The 16720-nt window shown below is 35.5% G+C and overlaps 1 protein-coding gene across 2 annotated transcripts in view; it reads left to right on the top strand.

Annotated features, from left to right (window-relative positions):
* The window catches only part of LOC129219364 (glyoxylate/hydroxypyruvate reductase A-like), a 117812-nt gene that overhangs the window by 30846 nt on the left and 70246 nt on the right, over window positions 1–16720 (top strand). For both annotated transcript variants that reach the window (XM_054853740.1, XM_054853738.1), the window contains exon 6: window positions 1848–1933. In XM_054853740.1, coding sequence (XP_054709715.1) covers window positions 1848–1933 — 86 coding nt within the window. The remainder of the gene's footprint in view (window positions 1–1847; window positions 1934–16720) is intronic.

Genomic DNA, 16720 nt, shown 5'->3' with positions numbered 1-16720 from the left:
ATAGGGGCACCACAGGAGTTGCAAATAAATGCTTATGGTAAATGTTTACAACTTCTGGGATAAAGAAATAGGGCCCCAAAATGTATTTCGATGGGCCCCAAACTTGTAGCTCCGCCGAAGCGATACAGAAAAGACTGCATTACTGTGGTTCATATTACAAATATCGAAATATTAAAAATTATCGTCGGTTCAACGGGAATCTAACAAAATGAAACAAAACCGGTTTCGCCATCTCATATTTGTTTCCATGGTCTCCATTTCTGCAATACATCACCAAATGATCGTCAGTCTGAGACGCTATGTTAGTTTTGCATTGAAATAAGTAATTAATAGCCACAAAAAATCAGTTAATAGGCTTTTTAGAACACCCGATCGAAAACAAAAAGGGAAGTGCACAACTGGAGCGGGCGCACATCCAACGTGCGAAAATTTAGCCTTCTACAGCTTACTATTTTTGAGTTATGACTTATGAGAGACACATACGTACATCCAGCCGCAAGAAACAACGCATTAATTAACATGTGTGGTACCTGAATGCAGTATTAAAATCTCTTTCAGGGGTGACTAAAATAGAAATTCATACTGAAATTTAAGTAAACAATTTTGTATGAAAACAATAACTCTTTTTACTTTGTATTAAAAAGTAAAACAACAAAGGTCCTTTTTCTTCAAAAACATCGGCCAATTCCATCCTCTTTTCGATGTTTTTAAGGCCGATGGGCCGATGTTTCCTGCAAGTTAGCATCGGCCGCCGATGCCGATGGCTAAATTGTTGAACCATCGGCGCTGATGCATCGGCCAGGCCGATGCATCGGTCGAGTCCTAGTCGTATTCTATTTTATAATTACCGGCTTTATTTGCACCATCTCAGATGCTTACCCGGATGTATAGGCTCTACAGTATGCTGATGATCTAGTTATTTCAAATACTGGCTATAACTTTCAGACTATTAGAAACACTAAATGCTGCCTTGGACCTTTTATCAAACTGGACTAAAGATAATGAATTTTCTGTGTACATAGACAAGACTAATTTCTAGCTTTTTACTTTGAGTACCAAACATCACCAATAGCTATAGAAATAAGTGTCTACAAATAACTGATTGTGCTAATTATGTAGGCATTACCTGGACACAGCACTTAATTGAAATCAGCAGGCCGCAAACATTATTAAAAACTCTGTAGGACAATTTTCTTTATTAAAGAGACTTCCTAAAGTAATATGGGCACTTCATAACATTCCTTGATAATTGCTTTTCACCTATTTGTTTAATTTTTGACAATAGTGCTGAGGTTTTAATTACTGCCTCTAATTAAATACTGCCCCTTTGAAATTAATCATAACTTTAAAATGCTGCCTGTTACTAGAATTAAGTTAATATATTTATGTTTAGCAGGCTAAATTTAACATAAATCGGCTATTCTACTCAATGTTGTATAGCAAAATTTAAACTTTGTTCTATTTTTCTTTCCTGTGTTAAAAAAGAAGTGTATTTTATAATAAAATTTCAAACTCTAGTGAATCAGTGGTTAATGTGATGCAATACCTTTGAATTTTCACCAAGCATTTTCATTTCAGAATGTTTTTATGATCTATATCTTGAACTTAATGATGAAATAAAGCAGAAACTTGGAATAAGCAGTGACTAACAAGAAAGTTATCTTTTTATGAAATGTTTTCACATGTGCTCATGACTTGCTCAAATGTCCTTCTTTATGTGTTGTATTAAAATCCAGTATCAGTATTCCAAAAACTAATTAAATGCTGCAAAGTTTTTGAAATATTTATGTTCTGAAACTCGATTTCAGTCAGTAGAATTATTTTTTAATGAATAGTGAATTTTATAGGCAAAGAGTGGACAGATTCGAGACTTACCGTTCCCTCGATGAATTGACAGTCGGAATTCTAGGTGTGGGAAGCATGGGAACTGGAGGTAATCTTTATTGTTTCAGTCACATGCTTCTTAATACACTCCTGTTTGTGAAAATTGCAACACCACAAAGAACTTACGCGAGTGAGCTGAAAATTCCAGGAAATGTAAAGTTGGGCATGATATGCAGATGATTAGAATTACAGACTGGTAGCACATGCGTATGCTGAGCAGCACCCTCTGAATGGTGGATCGAACCGAATATAAATAGATGGCTGTAGGGAGAGGTGTATGATTATTGGTGGTTATATGCTAGTGTAAATGTTAACTGAATCTTTACTATGCCTCTTCAACGAAAGAAAGCGTAATTTGAGCAAATTTCGGAGTTTGAACAAAGCAGAATCGTCAGCCTTCATGAAGCTGGATTGTCTTCTCATGCAGTAGCCGCTTGTGTGCAGCGTAACAGCAGCACAATCATGCGTGTTTGGAAGCAGTGGATGGACGAGGGTTGGAAAGCTTGGAAATCCGGGAGTGGTCCCCAAAATGCGACGTCAGCTCTCGATGACGGACACTTGGTGTGTATGGCGCTGACCGACTGCACAGCTTCTTCTAGACAATTGGCAGCACAGTGGTCAACAGCTACAGGTGTTTCATTGTGTGCTTCATCAATTCGGAGACATCTGCTTCTACGTGGGCTGCACGCAAGGATTCCTCTCACGCAAAACCATAGCCGCCCACGGCTACAATGCGCTAATGTGCATAGGAGCTGGCATGCTGATTGGCAGCAGGTCGTCTTTTCTGACAAATCCCACTTCAATTTGTAGCACCATGATGGCCGAATTCGTGTCAGGCGCTATGCCGTTGAACGGCACATTCCAGAGTGCATTAACGAACGTCACAGTGGATGTACACCCGGAGTTATGGTCTGGGGTGCCATAGCATATCATGAACGATCACAATTGCTATGAATTGTGGGCAATTTGAACAGTACCCGATACATAAATGAAGTTTTACAGCCCCAAGCTCTTCCTTTCCTGCAAGGAATGCCAGGTGCTGTATTCCAGCAGGATAATGTCCATTCACGTGTTGCCAGAACTGTCAAATCCTACCTTGATTCACAGCAGGTACAGCTTCTTCCTTAGTCTGCATATTCTCTGTATATGTCACCAATTGAACATGTGTGGGAGTTCGTTGGGCGGCGTCTCGCTCGTGATCCTCATCCTGTTGCTTCGACAAACAAACTTTGGTTGGGCATACAAACAATATGGAATACTCTTCCGCAAGCAGATATTTAAACTTTGTTTCACACCATGGTGAGTCGTGTAGCAGCTCTTATTGCGGCACATGGTGGTCACACAGAATACTAATTTCTATCTCTTTATTGTTTGTTTGGTTTGAAAATGTAATCATTTATTTGTACCATTACCACTTAACTGTGTACTAAATTTCATTCAACTATGATGCTTCCTTCCTGGTGTTGCAATTTTCACAAGCAGGAGTTTATGTCATATATATAATGTTATGTAAAACCAATTGGTAATTATTAATTTTTGAAGTATAATATTGTATAGTAAAAACTCATATATTGACTAGTGCAGGAGTTTTCAACTTGTGAGGGGGGAGAAAAATTTAAGGGGGCATTAGGGTATACTGCTGTGCTAAGTACAAAAGTCGTATCTGGACTTTTTATCAAAATTGAGTTATGGTCACCACGTATTTCTTTATAACACATTTCATATAAATACAATGTTTTATAGTCATTTTCAATGGTAAATATTTTTAAACATATACTAAAAAAGTTGCATCTGCATCAAATACATGGAGGCGTTGAACTTTAAATTGCAATTTCTCATTTTGAACTTGGTTGCAGATACGACTTTTGCACTTCGCAGGGCAGTATAACCAAAAGATGGTTTATTCAGTTTTGTGAACATGAACATATTAAATGTCAGTCCACTCATTAATGTTGTGAAAATGACTATTGTGCATGCCAAAATCACCTAGATCTAAAATTATCTCAACAAAATTACATTTATTTCTTTGCTTCTTGGATTTTATGTGTTCTAGGAATTATATGTTCAAAATAAAGTTTTGTGCAGTAGCGTTAAAGTTTCTGTGTAAAAAATCTCAATTTTTACTTATTAAGTAGTTTTAGCTATCCTAATTAACTCCAGTTTCCTAATGTACTGCTTGTATTAACTACGTATGAGAGAAAGAGGGCGTGACCTCATGACCGTATTTAAAGAGGGGCGCAAGAGCCTGAAATATTTAAAATCCTTGGATTAGTGAGATTCTTTTTAACTATTTATATCTGTGAAATGTAAATATACATAAAATAATAAGAATATAAATTTAAAATAAAGCAGAAACGTTTTCGAGGTAATACTCTTTATCACTATTCATAGTTTAAGATAACCTGATCTTAGTAAAGAATAATAATTAAATTAGAAGCACTTAATTATTTCATTTATGGGTTTGTATGTAGATTTAGACATACTTAGTACATACCGGAACTATCCTAAATTTGTTATTGAAGTTCAGGAAAATGTGAAACATTTGAATGGAATATGTACAATTGGTGTGAACCTGAGGGTAAAATACACTCGAATCTACCATCATCTTGACTGCAATCAATATTTTTGTTTTTTATCAAATGGAGATATTTTTAGCTTCCAATTGTTATTGTCGCAACACTTATGTTACGACTTGTTGCGTGTTTTCTTACAAGTCCAATAACTTCAACAATTTCATTTTTTCCATTTTATTCACAATCACAACACTACTATTATATACCACAATAAACAATACTACTAACACATATATACAACTATTTACAAATGTTGGGTTTAGTTTCCATAATTAAACTCGGATCCTTATTTGATCCGAGCCAACACATACGCGTCTTAACCAGGGCTGCGGAGTCGGAAGGAAAATGACCGACTCCAACCCCGACTCCGACTCCTGGATTTTTGAAACGCCCGACTCCAACTCCGACTCCGACTCCAGATTAAAAAATATTTTTTTAATTGTATTTTTTCATTTCCCTCTCTCCCTTCAGGGGAAGGGGGAAAACCTTTAAACAGAGATTGAAATATCATTTCTTTTTTAAGAAAATTTCGCATTTTGTTTTTTATTGTAAACCCAAGACGCATACAACGTTATAAATTCAATTCAAAAATCTAATTTTCCAATAGTTACGAGTTTAAATGTGAGATGACTTAAAAATCCCTTTAAAAAAATTGAAAAGGATTAGCTATAATTTGCCCCCCCCCCCTTTAATGTTTAACAAAAATAAATTGATCAAATCTTGTGCTTTCAATTTTTGAAAGCTGTAACTTGAGAGAAAAAAAGCTTTTTTTCAAAGTTCAAGTTCTTGAGAGGGAGTGGTTTGGTCCGTGTGATACTCATCGGGTAGGTGACACCAAAAGTTAATTTCAGAGTTAAAGCAAGCAAACTGAGGGACGGCTACAGAAAGTTCAAGCTAGATGATTGCCATAATGACAGTTATTTTCTCATTAGTAGCTTTTTATACATATTTTATTGCCTAACATTTCAATTGGTAGTCAGTTTTTAAAAAATGCAAGGAGAGTCAGTGAAAATAAAAGAAAAAAAGAAGCCCGGAGTCGGGAGTCGGAGTCGGCATGTTTTATAACGACTCCGACTCCGACTCTTTTACCCCAAAATCAGTCCGACTCCGACTCCGACTCCACAGCCCTGGTCTTAACTACACGCAGTGTCCGTTTCATCTGATTGGAATTCCCCTTCGGATAGGGAAGATGCCCTTCAAATCCCCTGCGTAGGGATTATCCCTTTTCCTGTGGCTTAAGTTGCCACATCCTCCCGCCCCGAAATGAGGAATCCAGCCATTAAACAATACATGTTGTACTTAAAATTTCAAAACCTTGAACATAAATTTCAAATTAAATCACTTAATATATATTACCATTTTGAAAATACAACACTAACTATTTAACATTAAACCATTATTTATTAAACAACAACAATATTAAATTTAACACAACCACACAACCATTTACTCACAATGTATTCATTCATTGGCTTCGATTTCCAAATTATACAACAGTTGAATTGGGCGTCTGATTATCCCAGAAGATGTTTTTAAAGTCACTGATCTTACCTTCCTGTCACGCCCCTTGTGAACTTCAATGACTCTTCCAAGCTTCCATAACTGCCTGGGTGTTTTCTCTTCCCCTATTAACACTACATCATCAATATTAAATTCAGTTTTAACATTTATTGGTTTACAAACATTTGCACCCCTTAACTGAAGAAGATATTCCCTTTGAAATCTTTTCCAAAAGTTATTTAGTATTTTTTCTCTATATAGAATCTTTTGATTCGCTCCTTTTTACCTTTAACTAATTCAAATTTTGCATTGCCGGACCAATCTGGCAATGCAGTCAATCTTCTTCCAGTTAAGAAGTTAGCAGGAGTGAGAGGGAATGGTTCATGAGGTTCGTTATAAACATATGTTAATGGTCTCGAATTAATTATAGATTCGATTTCTGCTAAAATAGTTTGCAATTCCTCGAATAAAACCAACGCTCTTCCCAAAATTTTTCTCAACGTGATCTTAGTGATACGAACCATTCTCTGCCAGTATCCCCCCCACCATGCAGCCCGTTCAACTATATATTGCCATGCGATTCCCTTTTTTCCAAAATAATTTTGCACCATAGGATCAGTAATGTTCGAATACAGTTTTTTCAGCTCTATTTCTGCACTCTTGAAAGTTAGTGCATTGTCCGAGTTCACAATTCTACATACACCTCTTCGGGATATGAACCGTCTGAATGCGAGTAGAAAATGTTCCGTGCTTAAGCTAGACACTACTAGGTGTATTGCTCGCGTAACATCGCACGTGAATAAGGCAATGTAATTTTTATCATGGTCCTTTGTATACAGTGGTCCCGCGAAATCTATTCCCACGATTTCGAAGGCATTTGAGGCAATTGTTCGATTAAGTGGCAATGGAGCTGTTACCTGGTTTGACTTTAAACCGTTTACACTTCATGCATTTATTCAAGGTTGATTTCACAGATTGCCTTCGACGTAAAATCCAGAATCGCTCTCTTATCTGTGTGAGTGTATCTGAAACACCAGAGTGAAACAAGTTTTTGTGCTCATTAAATATCAAAAGTTCCGTAAATTTGGTTTTGTTGGGAATAATTGTGGGATGTCTTGACTGAAAATCAATGTCAGAGTTCTGAAGCCTACCTCTGACAGCGATTAAATCATCTGACGTCAAAATCGGATTAAAACTATATAGCTTGGAACTAGGACTAATCGGTTCTTTATTCTTTAGCTGAGAATATTCTTTCTCAAATTCACTTTGCTGAACAGTTCGAATCCAATACCTTTCTGCGTCCGTCATTTCGTTGACCGTAATACTTCCCGTTTTCATTTCGTTAGTAGCTCTACAGTTTTTGATGAATCTCATGACGTAACTTGTTATTCTTAATACTTTATTTAAGTCACTGTAATTTTCCAGATTCAGCAAAGGTTGAGAGGATTCAATGTTCGTTTGTAAGGTTACAACGCTTCGCTTCCTCTCTTCAGCACAATGAACATCAATGTCAACATTAGCACTTTCCATGTTACATGACATGTCTAGCTCACTGAGCCAAGCCGGTCCATAGAACCACACTTTATCATTGACTAAGGCTTGAACTTTGATTCCTCTCGTAAGTTTGTCAGATGGATTATCTTTTCCGTTGCAAAAAAAACCAATTCGATGGATTTGTTTTCGTTTGAATCTTCTTTACACGGTTTCTAACAAACTGCTTCCACTCATCAGCATTTCCCTTGATCCAATGGAGACATATCTGCGAATCAGTCCAATAGAAAATCTTCTGTTTCTCTAGCTTGTGGAACGTATCTTGCAAGTAAGATCCCAACCTTGAAGAAATTAATGCACCCATTAATTCCAATCGTGGGAGAGTCAACCCTTTTAATGGGGCTACTTGAGATTTCGCTATCATAAATTTTGTTAAATATCCATCCCCGTGTTTCATTCGACAGTAAGCCACGCATCCATAGCACTTTGGGCTTGCGTCTGAAAATATATGAACTTCTGATGCTCCCCACTCAAAATCAGTGACATATAACCGGGGAATTTTTATGTTTTCTATTTCGTCTATTTCACTTAGCCATTCCATAAACGTACACTTTATTTCAAAAGGAACGCTTTCATCCCATGATATACCACTTTCCCATATCGCTTGCAATAACAGCTTTATTCGTACTGTAAACTGATTCAACATGCCTATAGGATCAAAAAGCATACCACATGCTGCTAAAATGACTCGTTTTGTTATCCATTTAGTGTCTTTAAATTTCTCAAATTGATGAATGTCTAATTTCAAATTATCTTCTATGTTGTCCCATATTAGACCCAGAATTTTAAGAGGTACTCCTCGTTCTTCGGAAGTATTTCGAAAGTCTATGTGGTCGTTTTTCCACGCTTCATTGAGAATTGACGAATTGGAAACCCATCTTCGTAAGTTCATGATAGCTTGGCTTAGTATAAATATCATATCTTTACTTAATTTCAAAGCATCCTCTGGGTCTGAAGATCCGTTGATGAGATCGTCTACGTAAAGATTGCGGAGCATCTCACACGCGCGTGGGTACTCTTCTTCATATTTACGCAAGTGCAGCCGCAAAATTCCTGCCAACAAAGATGAACTGCACTTTACACCAAAGGTTACTCTTGCATATTTCAGAACCTCGATATTACTAGAGCTGAGATCGAGGATAGGACCATTTTTCTTTACCCATAAAAACTTTAAGAACTCCCTATCTTCCTCAGCTATTCCTATCTCTAAAAATGGGCGCTGAATGTCCGCACAAAATGCTATCTTGTGTAATCTAAATCTTACTATAATACTAAGCAAATCGGAATTTAAATCCGGCCCGCTTTCTAGACAATCATTCAACGATAATTCTCCCTTGCGTTTAGACGAAGCGTCAAATACTATCCTAACCTTCGAAGTATCCTTCTGTTCGCGTACTACTGCGTGATGCGGAAGAAAATATCATGTGCTTGTACTTTGATCTAAGTTCTTTTCTACGCGTTCAACGATACCGTCCCTTATGTGTTCTTCAATAATTTCATTGTACCTGGAACACAGTTCCTCATTTTTTCTTAATGTGTTTCCTAAACTAAACAAACGACGTTTAGCAATTTCAAAATTACTGCTTAATTGTGTACAGTTCCCTTTCCATAACAGCCAAGTTTCATATCTTTTGTTTGTATAAGTCGTATTTTGCTCAAATGATTCTAAAATGTCTTTATCGGACAGACTTGCCTCCTTTTGCATATTTATCCCAATTGCTTCCATTGACCATAATTTTTCAATTCTATCACTATCCAACTCCTCATTTTTCGCGAATAAATGATTCACCATGGATATCTGACGATTTGATTCCTCATCTTTTCCCTGAAGCAAAAATCCAAAAATGCTATCAACCGCAATCAACCTCCTACTAATTCTTATGTTCCTTTCCCCCAAAATTTCAGCGATGTAATCCGAACCGATCAAAACATGAATTTTGTCATTTGGATAACTACTAATATCCGCTAACTCAATGCCTTTTGTCAAAGCGGTGTTCTTTGCCCATTGAGAAGGAATTTTAATATGTGCCAATGTAATGCAATCAATCACTACTGCTCTGATTTTTATTTTCCGATTATTATCCTTTACGTTTTTATATATTTATATATATATATATTTATATATATATATATATATATATATATATATATATATATATATATATATATATATATATATTTATATATATATATATATATATATATATATATATATTTATATATATATATATATATATATATATATATATATATATATATATATATATGTGGGATTCAATGGGTTCTGATCTTGACACTGTCACTCAACGAACGATTCGCATTAACACTCATAATGAAATTTTAATTAATACTAGAACCTATGTACAACAGCTATTTACATTTATGAAATCAAATATCAATTGTACATCTACAACTACGACATTTTCACAGCGAACTATTCGGGCGGCCTTTTAGCGCATCCATCCATTCTCGTTTCCTTGGCTCTTTTTTCCCGCTCGTCCCGCAGACTCGTGGGATATGTTATGTCGTGGATACTCGGTGGCGCCGGCTCTTCCAGCCATCTCAAGGTAGTCTGGGCGCCCCGGTCTGGGCTCCTACACTCGGCCGTGCTGACAGGCATTGCGCCCTCGCAATGAGCTTCCTACGACAGGGCCCATACGTCAGGATAATCTGAAAGAACAAAATAGAAAGAAAAAAAAACAAGAGAACAAAAAAAACAAGGATTTTTTTTTGTTGTTGTTGCAAGAAACTTGAGTCTCTGATGATGCATCTCATGACAGATGCTCTCGTCTGTTAGATTGGCTTATCTAATTTTCTTGGCTGTTTGGGTGACTTTTTTTTTTTTTTTTAAATCCTCCATGTCGAGATAACACGCTTCCTCATCTTTTCTGTAAGATGATAATCTCCTTTATCTTCAGTGTCATGGTGACACTCTTTTTTTGCTCTTCAGTGTCATGTTGACACTCTTTTTTTCTTCTTCAGTGTCGTGGTGCCACTCGTTTCTCTTCTTCAGTGTCGAGATGACACTCTTTTTTCTTCTTCAGTGTCGAGATGACACTCTTTTTTCCTCTTCAGTGTCGTGGTGACACTCTTTTTTTATTCTTCAGTGTCGAGATGACACTCTTTTTTCTTCTTCCGTGTCGAGATGACACTCTTTGTTCTTCTTCAGTGTCGAGATGACACTCTTTATTCTTCTTCAGTGTCGTGGTGACACTCTTTGTACTTCTTCAGTGTCGAGATGACACTCTTTATTCTTCTTCAGTGTCGTGGTGACACCCTTTTTTCTCCTTCAGTGTCATGGTGACACCCTTTTTTTCTTCTTTCAATTTGTGGTTCTTCAATTCGGATTGAGCTAGATTTCTTCCGTCCAAGCTTTCATGTATTCAGCACATGAGCTTGTATACATTGGACCGTCAGTGAAACCAATTTTTTGAACATCGTACGTTTCGTTTTTCTTCACTTTAATAATCTTGTAAGGTCCTAGAAATTTTGCTTTTAGTTTCAAACCGGGACCTTGCTGTGTACGTTTAATGGCGACTATGTCGTCAAGCTTGAATTTTTTAGCACTTTTTCGTCTTAAATTATAAGTATGACAATTTTCATTTTAAACTTTTAAGATTTGCTTCTTCGCTTCTTTTCTTAGGTCGTCGCGACTGTTAACAAAATCAATCTGTGATTCGGAATTTAAAAGTTCTGAAATTTTGACGTCACTTTTGTGCTTCATTTTAGTTCCAAATAGTAACTCGAAAGGGGTTGTGTTTATGCTTCTTTGAAAAGTAGAATTTATAACTTGCTGAACAGGGTTGACATGTAAATACCATTTGGCAGGATTTTCAATTGATAGTTTGGATAAAACAGAAATTATAACGGAGTTCAGGCGATCAACTTGTCCATTGGCTCTTGGTAAGCCTGTGGTATTGAAAATGTGATTGATATTTTCTTGACCGCAATAGTTCTTAAAGTCTTTTGAAGTGAAAGCCAGGCCTTTGTCAGATATTATTTGAGAAGGGCTTCCAAAAGTAAACTTTTGTAATTCTAATTTTGCAATTACCTCCGCTGCATCAGTAGATTTTGTTGGATACAACCAAACAAATTTTGTGAAGGCATCTATGACAACGAAAATATGTTTGTAGTTTTTGTGCGTACTTTCTAACGGGTCAAGGTGATCGATATGGTAAGTGTGCAGAGGAGAGTCCTCTTTTTCTATCGGATGCAATAATCCCTCTTGTTTGCCACGTTTACGGTTACTTAATATGCACGGAATACAATTCAATATGCATTTTTCTATTTTTTCCTTAATTTTATCAATGTAAAATTCATTTTTTAAGTTTTCTTTAGTGCGTTTTACCGAGAAGTGTCCCTTTTCATGAGCGGTTTTAATTAAACTCATTTGCATTTCTTCTGGTACTACGATTAAATCATTACCATTGATATATTTATAAAGAATATTATTTTTCACTAAATATATGTTCATCAGTTTCTTGAGCTTGGATTATTTTCAGAGTTACAGTATCTTTTGTAATCATGCAAATAGGGTTTCTGCTTAAACTGTCAACGTGACGCATTCTTGTACCTTTTCTGTGTTCAATTTCGTAGTCGAAATCGGATAGCATTAAAGCCCATCTAGCGATTTTCGCGCTAATTTCTTTTTTCTCCATAGTCATTTTAAATGCGTTGCAATCGGTTATGATTTTAAATGGAATGCCCAAAACATAAATCCTAAATTTTGTCAATGCTTCAATGACAGCTAAAACTTCTAATTCATAACTTGAGTAATTGCGTTCGGTATCTGTTGTTTTCTTACTCATAAAATACACTGGGTGTTACTGATTATCTACTATTGATTTTTGCATTAAAACAGCACCGTAGCCATCTATACAAGCATCGCAATGAATTTCAGTTTCACTTTTTGGGTTGTAAATAGACAGAACAGGTTCAGAAGATAAATTTCTTTTAAGTTCATTAAAAGAATTTTGTTCATTAATGTCAAATTTGAACGCAGTATCTTATTTTAGTAAATCGCTCAATGGTTTGGCAATTATACTATAATGTCGAATGAATTTTTCTGAAATATCCAGTCAAGCCTAGAAAACTTAAAACATTTTTAGTGCATTTTGGCTCTGGAAAATTCATTACAGCTTTAGTTTTAAGCGTTGAAGGACGCAACACACCATTTGCAATCCTATACCCTAAGAATTCGATTTCTCTCTTCAAAAAATTACATTTTTTGATATTTAACTCTAGACCATATTCTGACGCGGTTTTCAGAACAAGTTTCAATTTTTCTATGCCTTCAGCTTCAGTTTTGGAAGGAATTATGAGATCATCCATATATATTATAACGATATCATCTTTTAATAATTGACGAAAAACATTATAAACATATTTAGAAAAGACGCTGGGACAATTTGTGAGACCAAATGGGCATTTTAAAAATTCGTATTGCCCTTCATGAGTTACAAAAGATGTGTATTTCCTAGAACTTTCTTCTACATCTACATGAAAGAAACCGTTTTTAAGATCTAACGTTGTGAATACCTCTGCAGAATGTAATTTGTCGATTAGACCGATCATCTATTACGGGCAACGGAAAATGTTCTCGTACTGTTTTCTTATTTAGGCGTCTGTAGTCGACACAAAGTCTAGACGTGTTATCTTTTTTTTTCACCAGAACTACAGCAGAAGAAAAGTCCGAACAGCTCTCGCAAATGATTCCCTTTGCTAACCATTCTTCGACTTGTGCTTCCACGACCTTTTTTTCAACGGGTGGTAGCCGTTGAGGGGAAGAGAAAATTGGGGTTTCATCAGTTAAATTAATTTTCATTTTCACATCGATGGATTTAGTTTTGTTGGGAACATACGTCTTTATTAAGGACAGTAATTCAAAACGCAATTTTTCTTCGGTCAAGTGACTTAAATCAATTTCCGAATCATCCAAAACATTAACCATATTAATCAAAAAATTTTCGGGTTCACTCTTCAGCTCTGAAAATGATACTTCATTTGGTGAAATGTTTAGAACTCCCTTCTGGATAACATCAATGCCGATAATTAAGTCGAAGCAAATGGAATTGTCTTCTATGACAAAAATATCTGTGGTACATCTGAAATTGTCAATTTCAATGTGCGCTCTAAAATATCCTAATGGTTTGATAGACATTTTTCCCAAACCGGTCAAAGATATGCTTGTTGGGTCTAATTTTACCAATTTTTTTATTTTTTCATACTGGCTTCTTTTCAAAAGTGTTCTTTGACTACCTGTGTCCACTAATGAAATTAAATTAACCCCTTGAGGACCAGTGCATGGAAAACGAAGCGCAGCTACGGGACCGAACGTTCCGAAATGGAACGCCGCCATCGGCCCGAGCATTTACAGCAATTAAGCCTAACTGAACAAAAATATTCATATAAAATCAGCATTTCAAAATAATGACTTGAAATTTTAAATTTGCTTAAACAATATACTACTGATTACTAATTATTAATATAAAGACTATTACATTATTAGAAGGGAGTGAAATAAGTAGAATACTAAAACTTTAACTATGTGCACAAAGTTAAATAATATGTGCACAAAAACAAAGTTAGAGTTAGACATCGTGAGTGTGCAATCAAAGAAAAAGAAATGTAGCAAAAAAATATGTTCCTTATGTAATTTTAATTAAAACAACTTAGGTCAACGAATTTAAACTAGTTAAATTCCCACTCAACAAGTCTCAAAATTGCTTCATAATTCTCTCGAAAACATTCCCTTTCATTCACTTCGCTAACCATTTTTATTGCAATGTTCCAGTCTCCAAATAAAAAAGAATAAAGAAAGAAGAACAATATCAGAAAGTATTCAAAAATAATCATAAACTTCAGTACCGCTTGAAATCCTTCCTGTACTCTCATCGAACGGGGAATCCCAAAAGTCTGGAACACATACGCAAAAATATTTTAACCTTCCTCCCCTCCCCCATAATTTATTCAGCTAGATGTATATCTCTTTCAATTACTCGTAACAAAAAAAAGAGAAGCAAAGATATAAACAAGAGCAATTGAGACCTCATAAATCGTATGCGCAGAGCAGTGATTCACTGTTGTTTACATAAAAAAAAATATATCCCATTGAGAGGTCCAAATAAGAAACTAAAGCGTGTACATGAAGGTCAAATACCATGTGACTCGAATATCATCAAAGTTATAGCCATTTAGCGCCATCTATTATCGTTTAAATATTCAATTCAATCGTTCCATTTCGAGAAAGCGTATATGTGACACTGGGACGTCAGCGTCGATCAGAGCGCGTAGCGGATACGTGCCGCTGGGCTGATAAGAGAGGAATTGTTGTGTAGCGTCCGCGTGACGCTGGGTGCGAACGGGTTAAGAGAACAAATTTTAGCATTTTTCGAGAGTAAGTTCTGAGAATTAATTGTATTTACAACCGATTGTCCGTTTGTAGCGATTGTTTCCTTAGGTTTCGCACAATTACGTGATTTGTGCCCTAATTCACCGCAACGAAAACAACGTATTCCTTTTTGTTTATGATAACAGTCTGTACTTATGTGGTTATTTTTCCCACAAAAAAAACATCGTTTTTCTGGCGATTTTGGGTCTCTGAGGGTAACTTTGGTTATGTTGATTAATTTTATGCATCAGTTTATTCGTTTTGTAGTTTGTGGAAGATGAATTGGGTTTTGTTCGGGGTGGCAGTATATTTTCATATGCATCAAGTTTTTCTGCAAGTTTGAGGGGATTCGTCAAATTTTCCCAATCATCAAGAAAATGTTCTTTACAATCTGGGGGGCATTTTTTCTTAATCTCATCTGAGATAATGAGTTCCTGCAAACCTTCGAAATCGTTTATTTGTAATTCATCTAACCAGCCTTCAAAGTAGTTTCTGATTTCAAAATAAAAATCTTTCCACGTACTGTTATCCCATTTTTGATGTTTTCTGAACAGAGTTCGAAATTTGTCGGCAGTTAATTTGAATCGTTGCAATAAAATGTTCCGAATATGTGAATAATTTTTAAACAGGGCTTCCGGTTCTCGAGCAATTAATTTTGCTATATCGGTTGGAAGTACTCCGATTAAATGTGAGACCCACAAATTTTCTGGAACATTGAAAAACTTCATTTGTCTCTCCACAATTGTTAAAAATAATGACATATCGTCTTTTTCAGGGTTGAATAATGGTAAGACATTTTTAAAATCAATCCGCATCCGGTCAAAGTCTATGGGATTGTGTGTTACAACATCCCTAGGGCGGTTCTGTGACTCTAATTTTAGTCTTTCTAGTTCAATTGCACGTTCGTCGGCAAGACGACGCGTTTCCCTATCGATGCGTTCATTTTCTAATTGTTTTTCCACTTTTTCCGCTTCTTCCATTTCTTTCCGTTCGTCAATAATTGTGTTTAAAGTGTTCTTTACAAAATCAAGGTCATCAGTAAATAATTTACATTTAGTAATTTTGTCCCGTAAATCAATTATTTTGTCATCGGCATTTACGTTGACGCGTAATTCTCTGGGTAAAATTTGCAGATCAGCCTTTTTACCCTTGGACAAGAAAGACATGGCTTTTGTTTCGCTTTTGAAATTTTTCGTTAACTAAGAACAATGTAAATTATCTTTGCGATAAAATGAAAAATATATATATATATATGATTTCCGGGATGTTTTTGTTCAATGTTGAACACATATCATACATTCTATAAATAAAATATTTCAAAACCAAAATCTTCAGTAACAAAATGTAAACATTTTTTTTTTTAAATCTTCAACACTGATATTGGACATATCTAATATCTTCTCTAAACAAAATACTTCAATTTTAACCACATCAAAACGAAATGTACTTTTCTTTAAAAGTTCAATGTTGAACCACACATCATAAATATTCTATCAATAAAATATTTCAAAACCAAAAGCTTCGGTTACGTAATGTAAATAAAATGCTTTATCTTCAATACTATATTGAACATATCTCATATTTTCTACGAATAAAATTTTCAATTTTAACTAAAATGACATCAAAATTGCAAAATGTACTTATCTTCTTTCCTTTTTAGCACCACTTCTGACACCATTGTGGGATTCGATGGGTTCTGATCTTGACACTGTCACTCAACGAACGATTCGCATTAACACTCATAATGAAATTTTAATTAATACTAGAACCTATGTACAACAGCTATTTACATTTATGAAATCAAATATCAATTCTACATCTA

The sequence above is a fragment of the Uloborus diversus genome, chromosome 3, assembly GCF_026930045.1.
Source record: "Uloborus diversus isolate 005 chromosome 3, Udiv.v.3.1, whole genome shotgun sequence".
Lineage (NCBI taxonomy): Eukaryota > Metazoa > Arthropoda > Arachnida > Araneae > Uloboridae > Uloborus > Uloborus diversus.
Note: the sequence above shows the minus strand (reverse complement) of the source record. Positions and strands in the feature narration are given on the sequence as shown.